The following is a 12,149-nucleotide window of genomic DNA, read 5'->3' on the forward strand; positions in this document are numbered from 1 at the left end:
CAAACCAGTGAGGGCCGAACTAGTACTCAGGTGGGTGACCACTGGGGAATCCTCGGTGTTGTATGTTTTTGCACTTTTTGTTCCTCCCAAAGATAACCGCCGCCGCCGTCCTGACCGTCCTCGTCGCAACCTTCGGCGGGCGCGCCGACGGCATAATACATGTGAAAGGCCTTGGGCAAAATCGTGACGTTCCCGCAGTGTTTCGGTCGGACACAACCCCAGATGCTCTGAATCTATGTTTACCAAGTGTCTATAAGCGGCCGCTCCAAACCTCTACACGAGTGTGTATCCAGAAGTTGCCCACCCAAATCGTCAATCATGTTATTGTGTCCAAACCACAGTTGTCTAGACGCCCTAACACTCCTCCTATACGCCAAGCGTTGATAATATCATTGTAGAAAAGTAAACACAGGAAAAGAAAGCCCACGTTTCCCTTCCTATACCGAACCCCCTCATTGCGACCTCGCCGGCCGTCCAGCAGGCCGGGGCGACGGCCTCGGCGGAAACTTGCCGCCGCTCGGGCTCGACACCCGCTTGTGATCCAGCCACGGATCGTCCTTCCGCGAAGTGAGGCCCCCCTGTAAGACCGCCACGTCGGCGCGCTTTGCGAAGAATACATCGCCGAGCCGGTTGATGTCGGCATCAATCTTTGTCGCCAGGCCGGCCCAGTCGTGTGGGAGGGGGAAATGTTCGGTAAATCGGGGGTGATGATCAGAAGCAGCCTCGCCCGGGCCGGGGCCTTCCATGGCGGAGAGGCTGGTGTCGTCAATGGCGCTCGTGTTCCCGAGCGTGTCATTGCCGACCCCGCCAACGCCGGTGCCATATCCAGCGCTAGGACTTCTTGGCCAGCTGCCCGGGGTCGGCGAGTCTGGAGCCAGGAGGGTAGACGAGCTCCTCCCGTGGGTGGTTTTCCTCGTGCTGGCCGAGTTGGGCAGGGCGTAGATCGGTAGACTGCACACGTAATAGTCGGTGTTCAAATAAACCAGACGGCCGTGGTGGACTCCGATAACCTCACCCAGCTCTATTTGTCGCGCGTTGATGGTGCAGAGAGGGCGGGGGTGGTAATCGAGCGGCGGCGGTGATGGTGACGAAATACCAACATGCGGGCTGGACTCGACGAGATCTTGGGTACTCCAAACCTGGATCGTACGCCGGGTGAGTTCGACAGCACCCACGCTGCGTTTGCAGTAACCGTTCCCCTCATTCTCTTCGGCGATTGTGAGAAAGAATGGCATGTTCGGATCGTCGCGGCAAAGGAGTCGGGTTATTTTCGCCGCGCCAACATCAGCCCTCCAGGAAATGGCCATCGCAAACGTTGCCCAGTATCGCATCTCAATAGTGGCTCCCTCTGCCAAAATAAGCAGTGACTTTTGCGTCGGATGACTAGCCCATCTCTTCACACGATGATTCCGCTGCTCTGTTGCCGCGGCCATCTCGCCTACTGGGGTGCCGCAACCGACTGTGGACTTCTGGGTTGGGCTTCCGTTGAATGACCAAAGCGTGTCACCTTCCTCGCTGGAGACCAGCAGGCGAGAGTGTGTCCCAGATCCTAGTATCTGGTGAATGACTGACGAGGATTCGGCTTGGATTGGAATCGGAGTTGCTACCCACCTGGGCAGTTTGGGCCGAGTTGTCTTACTGATCTTGTGGCAGACCGCGTAGGTAGAGCTAGCAGTAGAGAGTAGCCCTGAGTCGTCGTCATAGTGCATCGATAGCACCGGCGCGTCTCGAGGCATTCTGAACAAGTGCTGCCGCTGCGGCTCATCACCAGCCAAGTCCTGCACAAGGACATCGCCATTGTTCCGCCCAAAGAATACAAAAGCCGAGGATGAGGACCAGGCACATCGAAGAGCCGTGACTGCTGGATCCTCGGCCATGTTGTAGTCAACCTCCTGCATCGGGGTGGACAGAGAAACGGTATCGCTGACGTCTTCCTCGGCGTCCTGGCGTAGCAGGACCGACGGGCTCCAAACACGGGATTGCCGGCCACGCAACTCGATCAGCTTCAAGCCGTCGGCTGTGAAGGTGAGCGAGTTGGCGCTGACGGCGTGTCCGTCGAGTTGCACATAGTAGAGGCACTTGAGCGACCCAGCATCAAACAGGCGCATACCGCCTCGGGGATCCGCCGTTGCGATAGTCCGACCGTCTGGCGTGATGGCAACGCGATGCGCCCAAACCCCAGGCTGCGATTCGAGCATGACCCCCTCCTCGATGTCGTATACGCACAGGTCGCCGCTACCGTAGGTCACCACCATCAAGGCCGAGTCGGGCGCCGAGCTGAAAGCGAGGTCACAGACAGTCTCGATGCCTGTGGATTCCTGGCTCGCCAGGCTCGGCCCGGCGTCGTCAACGGCGCCAAGTGACTCGTAGTCGTGGTCGCATTGGACCCAGAGCTGGCTTTGGCCAAGCTTCGACCTGGAACCTACGTCCTTGACGTATATGTCCTGAACTTGAGAATCTTCGAGGTCCCACAAGATGATATGTGTCCGTCTATACACCACGGCCATCACACCGCGATGTGCACAAAAGGCAATTCGTGATGGATCTCGCTGCGAGATATCGCCCATCTCCTCCAGGCCGACAGTCCAGTTAACCAGGTCGTCTCCTTCCTCACTGGGCTCGTCGGCATTCACATCCCAGGATAAGACTTGATTGGTGCGTAGACCAGCCTGAATAGCGCCGTTATCATCTGTGAACGAGAGCATGATGCACTCAGATGGTAGGGCGATCTTCTGGATCTGGACCCAGGTGTCTGTTCTCCACAGAACCAGATCGTCGGCTGTCGCCGATGCTAGGTAGTCACCCCTAGCGCCAAAGGCGAGGCACCCCACGTACTGATCGCCGTGGACAAGGACGAGCCGTTCCTGGAAAGTCCCATCCTCATAGATATGTATTGTCCCGTTTGGTGCCCCGTAAGCCACGTACTTGTCACTTACTGCTACACATAAAGGACGCATCCGTCTTTCGAATGTGGTGGTTGCGATACAGTCGTCCCAATCGCGGCTGGATAGCCCCTGAACGGAAAGGCCCTTCCGTGGTGAATAGAACTGCTGTCGGATGGCAGAGGCCGGTGGGCAGAATGGATGTATCAGGGCAATTGACGCGGGCGATGCGCGTAATCGTCGACCAAACTTGGGCACCAAGCGGAGGAGGTCATTGGACCACCTCTCGAGCAGAGCAATTTCTTTCTGGATCTGGAGCAGCGGCGGGCCGTATCGCTTGCGTCTGTTCACGACACTCGCGGTGGTCTTGCCTGCGCTGAAGATGCTCTGGAGGCTATTGTGTTTGGCAAGATACTCAATCCACCAGAGGATGCCTGAGGAGGCGAAAAACTGCGCCATTGACTGGAACACTTCGTCATCGAGCAGAGTGTGGGGAATCTTCGCAAGGTGTTGGAAGACATGCCCAGCCGCGTACTGCGCTAGCGGGGACTTCTCCAGGTGTGTCCAAACCGAGAGTGACAGCGCAATGGGCCGTCGTTTGCGCGACGATTTTGAAGTGTCGCTGGTGTGGACTTTCTTGCTGCTATGGAAGTGGTTGTTGCCACAAAGGTGGTGGAGTTGAATTATGGCCAACCTCCGATGTCCTACGCCAGGGTCGATTTGGAAGGCCGAGTCTAGAGACTCGCTAGTTAGCACCTCTCGGGTAGTTTGATGGACCAGCTTGACTCGTTTGGCGGTGTCGACCTCAACCAGGTTGCCACATCTGTCGGCAATCAGCTTCTCCATGTCATTGATCTCGTCTTTGAGGTCGGCCTCGACGGCGCTCTGAAGCTCGTCGGTGGTCAGGGGTCTCCAAGCGCAGACTACCCAATGTAGCAGGGCCTCGGTCTCGCTCTTGTTCTGTTCCGGGATGTCTTCCATTTCCCTGAGAATACTCTGGTACAGCTGCGTGATATCCGACGGGGTAGACTCGAGCACTTTGTCGACGCTCGTCTTGGTATAGACGGACCTGAGATTCTGCTGCACCAAGTACGCCCAAAGAAAGCAGCCATTGGACTTCTTGATGACCTGGGCCAGCAGTGCATCCATCGCTTCGGCTGTGCGCTGGCCGGTAGCAAGCTGGGACCGGAGGAAGAGGGCAATGTCGCTATTTGTATCCCCCTGGGAAATAGCCTCTGAGATGATCTCCGTGGTGGAAGCACCGAGAATTGACGTCTCGGAGGGCCTTGATGTGACGAAGACTCGAAGCGGCCAGTGCCGCGCGGCGCGAAAAAGAAGATTGATGAGATCTCCGGGAAGCTTGCATTCGCCAACAGCGTCGATCACCCAGTACTGCTGTCTGGTTGGACGGACTTTGAGGATGCCGCATGTGAATATTTTCCGCCAAACTGGATGAAAGTCCACACGGTCAACTGGGGGCTCCCTCCAACTTGGCTCCGAAGCGATGTGCAGAATGGTGTCGGCCATTTCTGGATGTATCATGGCCATCTGGAAAGCCATCGACCGCAGGAGCCAGTTAATGTTGTCTCTGCTCTTGTCCCCCTCGCTAAAGAAGAAGAAGCAGCAATCCCGACCGATTGTGTTGAGGTGCTGGACGACGAAGCTCGAAAGGATGCTTTTGCCTGCACCAGGGAGCCCGGTGAGCCAGTAGATCTTGGAGTGGCCGCCGTCAATCCACTCCAAAAATGAGCTTTTCCGAAGAAGCCACTGACAACTCCCGGGCACTTGGCGGAGGTCGTTGATCAGCTCCTCTCCTGGCACGTCTCGGACACCGAGGAACTCTCCAATCTCCATCCGATGTCCGGCGGCAATCCCATGCTCCTCGACCTCTCTATCGGCATTCCTCTTGGCGTAAGTGGTCAAACTGCTGCTGACATTGGAGCGCGGGCTTGTTGGTGATTGAGCAACACCTCGCAAGGAGCCAGCACGAAGCTGGCCAAACTCCGGCTGACGCCCCAAGGGCATTCCATAGCCCTCTGTGGCAGCCTGGGCCCCTTCTCGGATGCACGCCGCAAGGGTGTTACGGACCGTAAGGTAGGATGGGTCGTCGGGAGATGGAAACCGAGCAATGTCCCTGTGGTTCGAGTTAAGATGCATCCTTCGCTCGTTGGGATACCCGAGAACCGCCGCCCGCCTATCCACAATGTAGCCTACACCATAGTTCATGGGCTTTGCCTCGAAGAAGGAGTAGAGCTTCAGCAATCCTGACACTCGGGGGAACTCTTCGTTGATTGCTTGGATCATGGGGGAATTGGGGATCAAATCAGCGACAAAGGGGCGTTCGCCGGCTAGAGAGAGGAGATGTTGGAGCGTGGTTGCAATGTCCGCACCCTGGTGAGGGGTTCCAAGGAAGAAGAGAGCCTGTATTCTCTGGGAAAGGGACTGAAGATCGGGTCGGTTACGAGAGAGAATGTACGCTCTCTTTATCACCAGACCTCCCATGCTATGTCCAACCAGGATGACAGGCGCCTAACCGATACATCCGTTAGCTAATCGTGAAGTGGCCACAGGACAGGACGTTTGGGTCGAGGAGGGCAAACCTTGTCATTAGGCGGTATCTTGGGGCAGTCGCATAGCGAATAGACAAGAGCGTGAGCAAAGTCGTCGGTGTTCAGGATCGACTCTTTGCTTATATTAGATTCGTACCCGAACGTGTGGATTCGGGCGCCCTGGAAGACATCGTCGAGAGCTAGCCATTGCTTGGGCCAGAACTTGGCAGGGTCGCCGTCGTAGGTCCAAGTGCTGTGCGACCCCCCGTTCAGTCCGTGGACGAATACAATATCAGCGATGGCGTGGCCCGTTTCCGGTAAGTGCAGATGGGTCAGGCCGAGTGGCCCCTTTCTTGGCTCGCCGGAGGCCCCGTCTCCCGCACCGCGACGACGAATCGATGGACGACTGGGAAGCGAGAGCGCGAAAAGCGAGCGACCGGTATCCTGCCGCTGAGGCATCGCTACATAGGCTCTAGCCTGCCAGCCTGGATAACTCCCACGCTGTCAGACAGTTAAGGTTGCAGGTGTCTTGTGCCGGGAGCAAGAAATGGACGCGAGTGTCAAGTTGGAGGCACGAGGTGAAGCTAGAGGAAGGGGCCACTGGAGCACAGGCGGGGTCGCTTCCTGCCTCGCTGTCAGGCAACTTCAAATCCCTCAGCGCCAGGCGCGTGGATGAAGTCGTGCTCCAACAGCACCTAGAGTTTTACCGCGGTTGGTGGCCATGTGCTGGTGCCTTGGACTTGGTTTTGAGAGAAGAACACGAACCATGCTAAGGGTGGTCTCGGTGTTTTGCCGCGAGGGCAGAAGACGACTCGAGGGTGGCTCTTGCCTGTCTTGGGGGAGGGAATCTGCGCATTTTTCACGATCGATGCAACGGGTTAATGGCGAAACCCAACCCACCTCTCACAGTCGGAGTCCAGATCGTGAGGTGTGTCGGTCTACCTGCCTCTGTGACTGTAGTTGCTCGTTGCCCGGATTATTGGTAGCTCACACTGCCTACGGTGCGCGCATGGCAAATCGCACTCCCGGGGCGAGAACCTCTCAATCCTTCCCACGCAAGACTGGTTCGGTAGAGGGGCGATGTGCATGTTTTGGTGCTACCGTTTGTGCCACCCCAACGCCCAGCCTGCCTGAGTGGCGTCGCCGTCCGGTCTTGATTGGGCACATCGAAATGGATCACATCGTCAGCAACGTCGTCAGCAGCACCCTCATACGCGGAAGCTGAGCTGCTTCGCTAGCATCCCTGCTCTTTCTCGCGAACCCATTCGTCGCCGCACTCGCACAGTCTGCCACGTCCAGCTAAGACTGGCGCTCGGGGCTTTCGAGGGAACGGGGTGTGCGTTGTTCTGCAAGCCAGGTCTAGACCGCCCCCGACCCCGACCATCGTGAAGGCGGTGGGTATGGCGCTTTTGGTGTATTTACCACAGCTGCTCCCAATCGAAATGTGTCGGGGCGTCCCTCGCCCCGTGTTCTAGGCTCCACGGCCGCAGCCCACAGTCACGGGCGCAACGCCCAAGCACTATGGACGACCTCTGGGAGCTTGACAATACGCACAAGGTGCCCGCCCGCGAAGCCACCGCAGACCTCATCCGAGACGTGGACGATGCGGTCCAGGAAGGTGCGTTGCCCCAGATTAGACTTCCACTGGGACCGCCACAGTTTGTTGTTTGAAGACGGGGCATCTAATAATGCCTCTGCTGCCCCGGTCATGCCTTGCCTCACAGCCTCAAACCTCGGGCATGGGGATGTAAAGATCCTAACCGGTGAGTATTAGTCCGTAAGGCTGATGTCAAACTAACACAACAGGTCTGCCCGAGGGGGCTGAGGTCCACAGAATTATTCCCCACGGGGATTCTTTGTGGGGACGCACAGCCAAACTAGAAACGCTGCATCCCGATGGGCGAAAGATGCTGTATTTTCTCAAGGTCGGCCTTGGTCTGACATCCACGACAAGCACCCCCATTAACCTGTTTCCTTTCGGATTAGGTCCATGTCGGGGCACACAGTCATGGATTGATGGCATCCGAGTACCACGCCATGGCCATCATCCACAAGGCCATCCCGGATCTTGCTATCAGGCCCATTGCGTACGGGACTTACGTCTCCAACCCCAACGCCAACTTTTTCCTATCCGAATTCCGCGATATGAGGGAGGAGCTGCCCGATGTGGAAGAGTTCTGCGAGCAGATCGCACTTTTACACAAGCAAGCTGTGAATCCCGACGGCCGTTTCGGCTGGGAATGGCCTGTATACGCCGGCTCCAAGCCCCGAACATACCCGCTAAGCCACTCCTGGGAGGAGACCTTCTCTGCCGGACTCCGCGCCACATTCGAACTCGAGGAGCAGACCCACGGCCCAGACAAGGACCTTGCTGTGCTGAGAGATGCCTTGTTCGACGAGTTGATCCCGCGACTTCTACGCCCGCTGCAGTCCGATGGTCGATCCATACAGCCGACTCTCGTTCATGGAGATCTCTGGCATGGCAACGTCCGTATAGATGTTAGGACAGGCAGCCCCATAATATTTGACCCCTGTAGCCTATGGGCTCACCATGAATGCAAGTTCTCCCTACTTAGCAAAATTGCACCCAGCAAGCCATTGATCGCCACCCGCTGATTCTGGGAGCCACCCAGTCGAACTTGGCCCGTGGGCCTGTCATCGCCATCGCATTGGAGAGCAGTACATTCAAGAATACCGCCGGAAGCATCGAAACCCTTCCGAGCCCGAAAAGGATTTTGAGAACCGCATGCTCCTTTACTCCATGTATGATGACATTGCCGGCAATGCTCGAAGGTGTCGCATCCTGGCTAACACTAATCATTAGCAACTTTGACATCCAGTCTTCGTCCAACTACCCAGGAAACCTTGTACGCAGAGAATTGTACGCAAGCTTCCGTATCAACGAACTATAGGCTGCTTCAGTCTTATGACTAACCTCCCGTAATTCCATAGTGTTAAGGAATCTATCAGGAAACTTCTCTATCGATGCGGGGCTTATTGATTGGTAACTTGTGGGAGGAAGGAACGAGGCTAGGAGGCAATATAATAAAGTACCATGAACCTTGATCAAGAAAAACCACTGACCTCTCCCGGAGTGAGTGTCACTTTTCTTGAATGAAGGTATGACCTTGTTTATCTTGGGGCTCCTTATCTTTACCTAGTTATCCCCACCTCTCTTTTGGCGGATCGCGATTTTGGATGAATTTGTAGAGAGAAGTATAGGCGAAAATCCAAGGGGCAAAACCATCGGCGCAATAATGACGCAGATATCATCACAGCGGCACGTGAACACGTGCTCACTTGTGCGGCGACAGCGCGTGAAGTTTTGGTAGCGACGAACTTTCTTTCAGCTTTGCCGCCTAAACCGGTGAAAACCCTTAGGAGGATTTGGGAGAAAATCTGGCAAGGTCCCAAATTCCGAGGCCAAGCCCGTTTTTTTCTTTGGTCCGCGACCATTTCCGAATGTTCCGCCCGTCCCAAGTGCCGTTCGGTATCCTAGATTGCTCGCACGCTCTCACTGGACGGTTGTTTTGCCGCTACACATGGATAAATATCAGACGCAGTGACGGCGGTATTAAAAACGCCCGTTCCCTACTCCACTCATCCATCCAATCCAAATCCCATCCTGTCTTGTGCGCCCTGAACGCCCTGGTTCCCGGTAGAGTATTCGGACGCACAATCTGGGGTACTGCCGGCATCCCATACACCCTCATTCCTGGCCGCAGATGCTGCTCCAGATGCACGGAGAGTTTGATTGAGGATTACGCAACACACCCATATCTTGTCGTCGGAATCATGTGCCCAAGCGGTCAGGCCGGGGCGCGTGTGTGTGTGTGTGCGTGTGTGTGCGTGTGTGCGCGCGCGTGTGTGTGTGTGTGTGTGTGTGTGTGCGACCCGAAGCTTCCAACAGAGTCCGACGTCGGGTCTGCTGACGCCAAGACAGGCTAAAGGCTTATGCTGGCGATGCCCTCGTGGAGCGCTGCATACTCGCAGAAGCAAGGGGCTCGACAAGAGGTTATTGGAAATGTCGAACTAATATGTCTACAAAATTGGATCGCCACGCTACTATCTCGCCTCCGGCATATCTGGCTGGACGCCAAGCAATACAGTGGCAGTTGCCTCCTTGGGAAGCCGGCTCTCCATCCCGGCATCACGTATTTGGCCCTGATCCCTTATTCCACCCTTCTTTGGGTGGAACATTGATCTATAGTACGCAACATGGCCCTCCGCCCCTTGCGGCTCCCGGCAAGGAAGGTGAAAGATGCCAACCGATGCCGTCCTCAAAGGTTATAATTACCTTGGTTGGCCCGTCCGTTTCCCTGGGTGTAGGATCTTGTTTTATGGAGTAGCGTAGCTCCAATAGGAAGCTCTAAGCCCTGAGTCAGGATTCACCAGGCCTGCCCTCGAAACCGCCGAGATGATTGTCGCTGCCGCCACAGTTGTGGGCTGCCTACTCTTGGGGAGCGCCGCGGCCGGCCCGGTCGAGAAGCGAGCGCCGTACTTCAAGAATGCATTCCGGAATGGCCACTACAAGCTCGACATGGTGGACGACCTCCAATTCAAGGCGATGAACAAGGCTGAGCAGTGGATCAGCAAAAAGTCGAACCGCAACGGGTGCACGCTGGAGAATGCTGCCGTGAGAAGAGAATGGTTAGTGTTGTCCTGCCTGTGCTTGTATACGCCGCGTTGCGCATGACATCAAGCGCGAGTGGCAACTGATTGAGGCACAGGAGCGATCTCTCGGTGCCGGAACGCGAGGAATACATCGCTGCGGTCAAGTGCCTCATGAAGCTGCCGCCAAAGTCTCCGAGAGACAAGTTCCCCGGGGCCCTGAGCCGCTTCGATGACTTTGTCGCCTTCCACATGACGCAGGCTGGCCCTCTGCATGGCCCGGTAAGATGGGACCCACCGCAAAACAAATGGCGAAAGACAAGTAGGGGGCTAGACTGATACTAACGCGACCACAGACCAACCTGTTTGCTGCCCATCAATATTTCATCTGGGCCTACGAGAATGCGCTGCGCACCGAGTGCGGATACAAGGGATACCAGCCGGTTCGTCTTTGCTCGTTTGCCCCTGACCGGCAGGAAGCGAGATGCTAATGTCGAGACTTCCCAGTACATGAACTACGAGCGCTACGCCGAAGACCCGGTAAACTCGCCCATGTTCAACGGAAACAGCTCGAGCATGGGCGGCCAGGGAGAGTACAACAACTATCGCGGGGTCATGATGGGATTCCGCGCCCCGTACAACCTGATCAAGCCGGGAGGCGGTGGTGGATGCGTCAAGTCCGGGCCGTTTGCGGAGTAGGCTCCCATTCCCATTCCCATTCCCACCAAACCCACTGAGCATGCCTTGCTCAGAATGTCACGATACTAACGCCAAAGCTTGCAACAGCATGGTGGTCAGCCTGGGCCCTGGGTCAACCGTGGTCAACGGCATCAAGAGGAACCCTCAAGCCAACGGCCTGGGCTCCAACCCCAGGTGCCTGAGGCGCGACATTAATGTCAACTCGGCGCTCGGTGCGAGGGCGAACTACTCGTACTCGCTCATCATGGACTACCCCCAGATCAATAACTTTTACGACCGCTATCTCGGGCAGCCGTTTTTGCAGAACGACAACCACCCGTGGGGAGTAAGTCCCTCCAGCTAGGGGGGCTGGGCTCCATCTCTCCTTTGACTTTTATGGTACCGACATACGCTGACGTCTTGCAGCTCCACAATGCTGGCCACTACATAATCGGTGGAGACCCTGGCGGCGTAAGTGGCCACCCCCCCTCCCTATATCGGTCATGTGAGCGGAGGCGGACTGACAAGCCACGCCCGCGCGCGCACAGGACTTCTACGCCTCCCCCGGCGACCCGGCCTTCTACTTTCACCACGGGGCTCTCGACAGGCTGTGGAGGATCTGGCAGATGCAGGACCCGGAGAAGCGCGTCCAGGGGTCCAACGCGATCCCCGACCCAAACCGCATGGCCATAATGCCGGGCGCCCCGCGGGTCCAGCCGGGGACCAAGATCGAGGACATCGTGGTCGACCTCCAGTGGCTGGGCCCGCCGCCCGCGTCGCTCCGGGAGCTCAACGATCAGTTTGGGGGAGGCGGTGGGCGGTTCTGTTACTACTATGTGTAGAAGAGGATGGGAAAATGGGGAGGGCCCTGAAGGTTGTGGTGAGGTGGCGAGACCTCGAGGTTCGGCATTCTTTGCGAGTCTGTGTGGGCGGGCGGTTGGCGGGGTCAGGGCTGCTTTTTTCTTGCTTTTTTTTCTCTAGTTTTTGTCTCTTTTTATCATCCGATTCAATACTTCTGGTTCGCACAACGGTCCATGCCGTCTGGCCACGCCTGGCCACCTTGCTGCAAACCTTGATCACCACGCGCATGTGCTTATTTTCCCTCTCTCCTGATCTAGGTTTGCACTTTTTTAGTCGGCATTTTTCGTCCGCCCGCCAACCCCAGGAGGTAGCACGGTGGCACGTCGGGCCAAGCTGCAGCATCACACCTAGGCCCACAGGGCGCTGCAGGGACCACTGGGCGTCCAATGGGATCCGTTCCCTCAGGGCGTCCAGGGTCTGATATTTTTCCCCACCCAAGCTCTATAGAAAAAAAAACATCAAGAGAAAATCAATTCAATTGATTGCAATGCCTCGTTATCATAACACACGCCTCGGATCCTCTCAAAAATTACAAAGGGCGAAGGGAAAATAGACTGCCCATTAAATT

At 56.5% G+C, this 12,149-nt stretch overlaps 3 protein-coding genes across 3 annotated transcripts; 2 read left to right on the forward strand and 1 right to left on the reverse strand.

Moving 5' to 3' along the window:
- Positions 1 to 452: 452 nt before the first annotated feature.
- GGTG_08678 (hypothetical protein) lies at positions 453 to 5,890 on the reverse strand (the record flags this gene model as incomplete). Its single annotated transcript, XM_009226520.1, has 2 exons — positions 453 to 5,411; positions 5,483 to 5,890. 2 exons carry the CDS (start codon positions 5,888 to 5,890, stop codon positions 453 to 455), a joined length of 5,367 nt encoding a protein of 1,788 aa, XP_009224784.1.
- A 1,062-nt stretch (positions 5,891 to 6,952) lies between these two features.
- GGTG_08679 (hypothetical protein) lies at positions 6,953 to 8,459 on the forward strand (the record flags this gene model as incomplete). Its single annotated transcript, XM_009226521.1, has 6 exons — positions 6,953 to 7,049; positions 7,238 to 7,356; positions 7,418 to 7,988; positions 8,065 to 8,194; positions 8,256 to 8,312; positions 8,384 to 8,459. The coding sequence occupies 6 exons, from the start codon at positions 6,953 to 6,955 to the stop codon at positions 8,430 to 8,432; spliced, it is 1,023 nt and encodes a 340-aa protein (XP_009224785.1). The 3' UTR covers positions 8,433 to 8,459.
- Positions 8,460 to 9,848: 1,389 nt separating this feature from the next.
- GGTG_08680 (hypothetical protein) lies at positions 9,849 to 11,823 on the forward strand (the record flags this gene model as incomplete). Its single annotated transcript, XM_009226522.1, has 7 exons — positions 9,849 to 10,081; positions 10,162 to 10,324; positions 10,399 to 10,485; positions 10,550 to 10,737; positions 10,829 to 11,066; positions 11,147 to 11,191; positions 11,269 to 11,823. The coding sequence occupies 7 exons, from the start codon at positions 9,849 to 9,851 to the stop codon at positions 11,560 to 11,562; spliced, it is 1,248 nt and encodes a 415-aa protein (XP_009224786.1). The 3' UTR covers positions 11,563 to 11,823.
- Positions 11,824 to 12,149: the final 326 nt, after the last annotated feature.

This window comes from Gaeumannomyces tritici (assembly GCF_000145635.1).
Source record: "Gaeumannomyces tritici R3-111a-1 unplaced genomic scaffold supercont2.4, whole genome shotgun sequence".
In the NCBI taxonomy this organism is placed as follows: Eukaryota; Fungi; Ascomycota; class Sordariomycetes; order Magnaporthales; family Magnaporthaceae; genus Gaeumannomyces; species Gaeumannomyces tritici.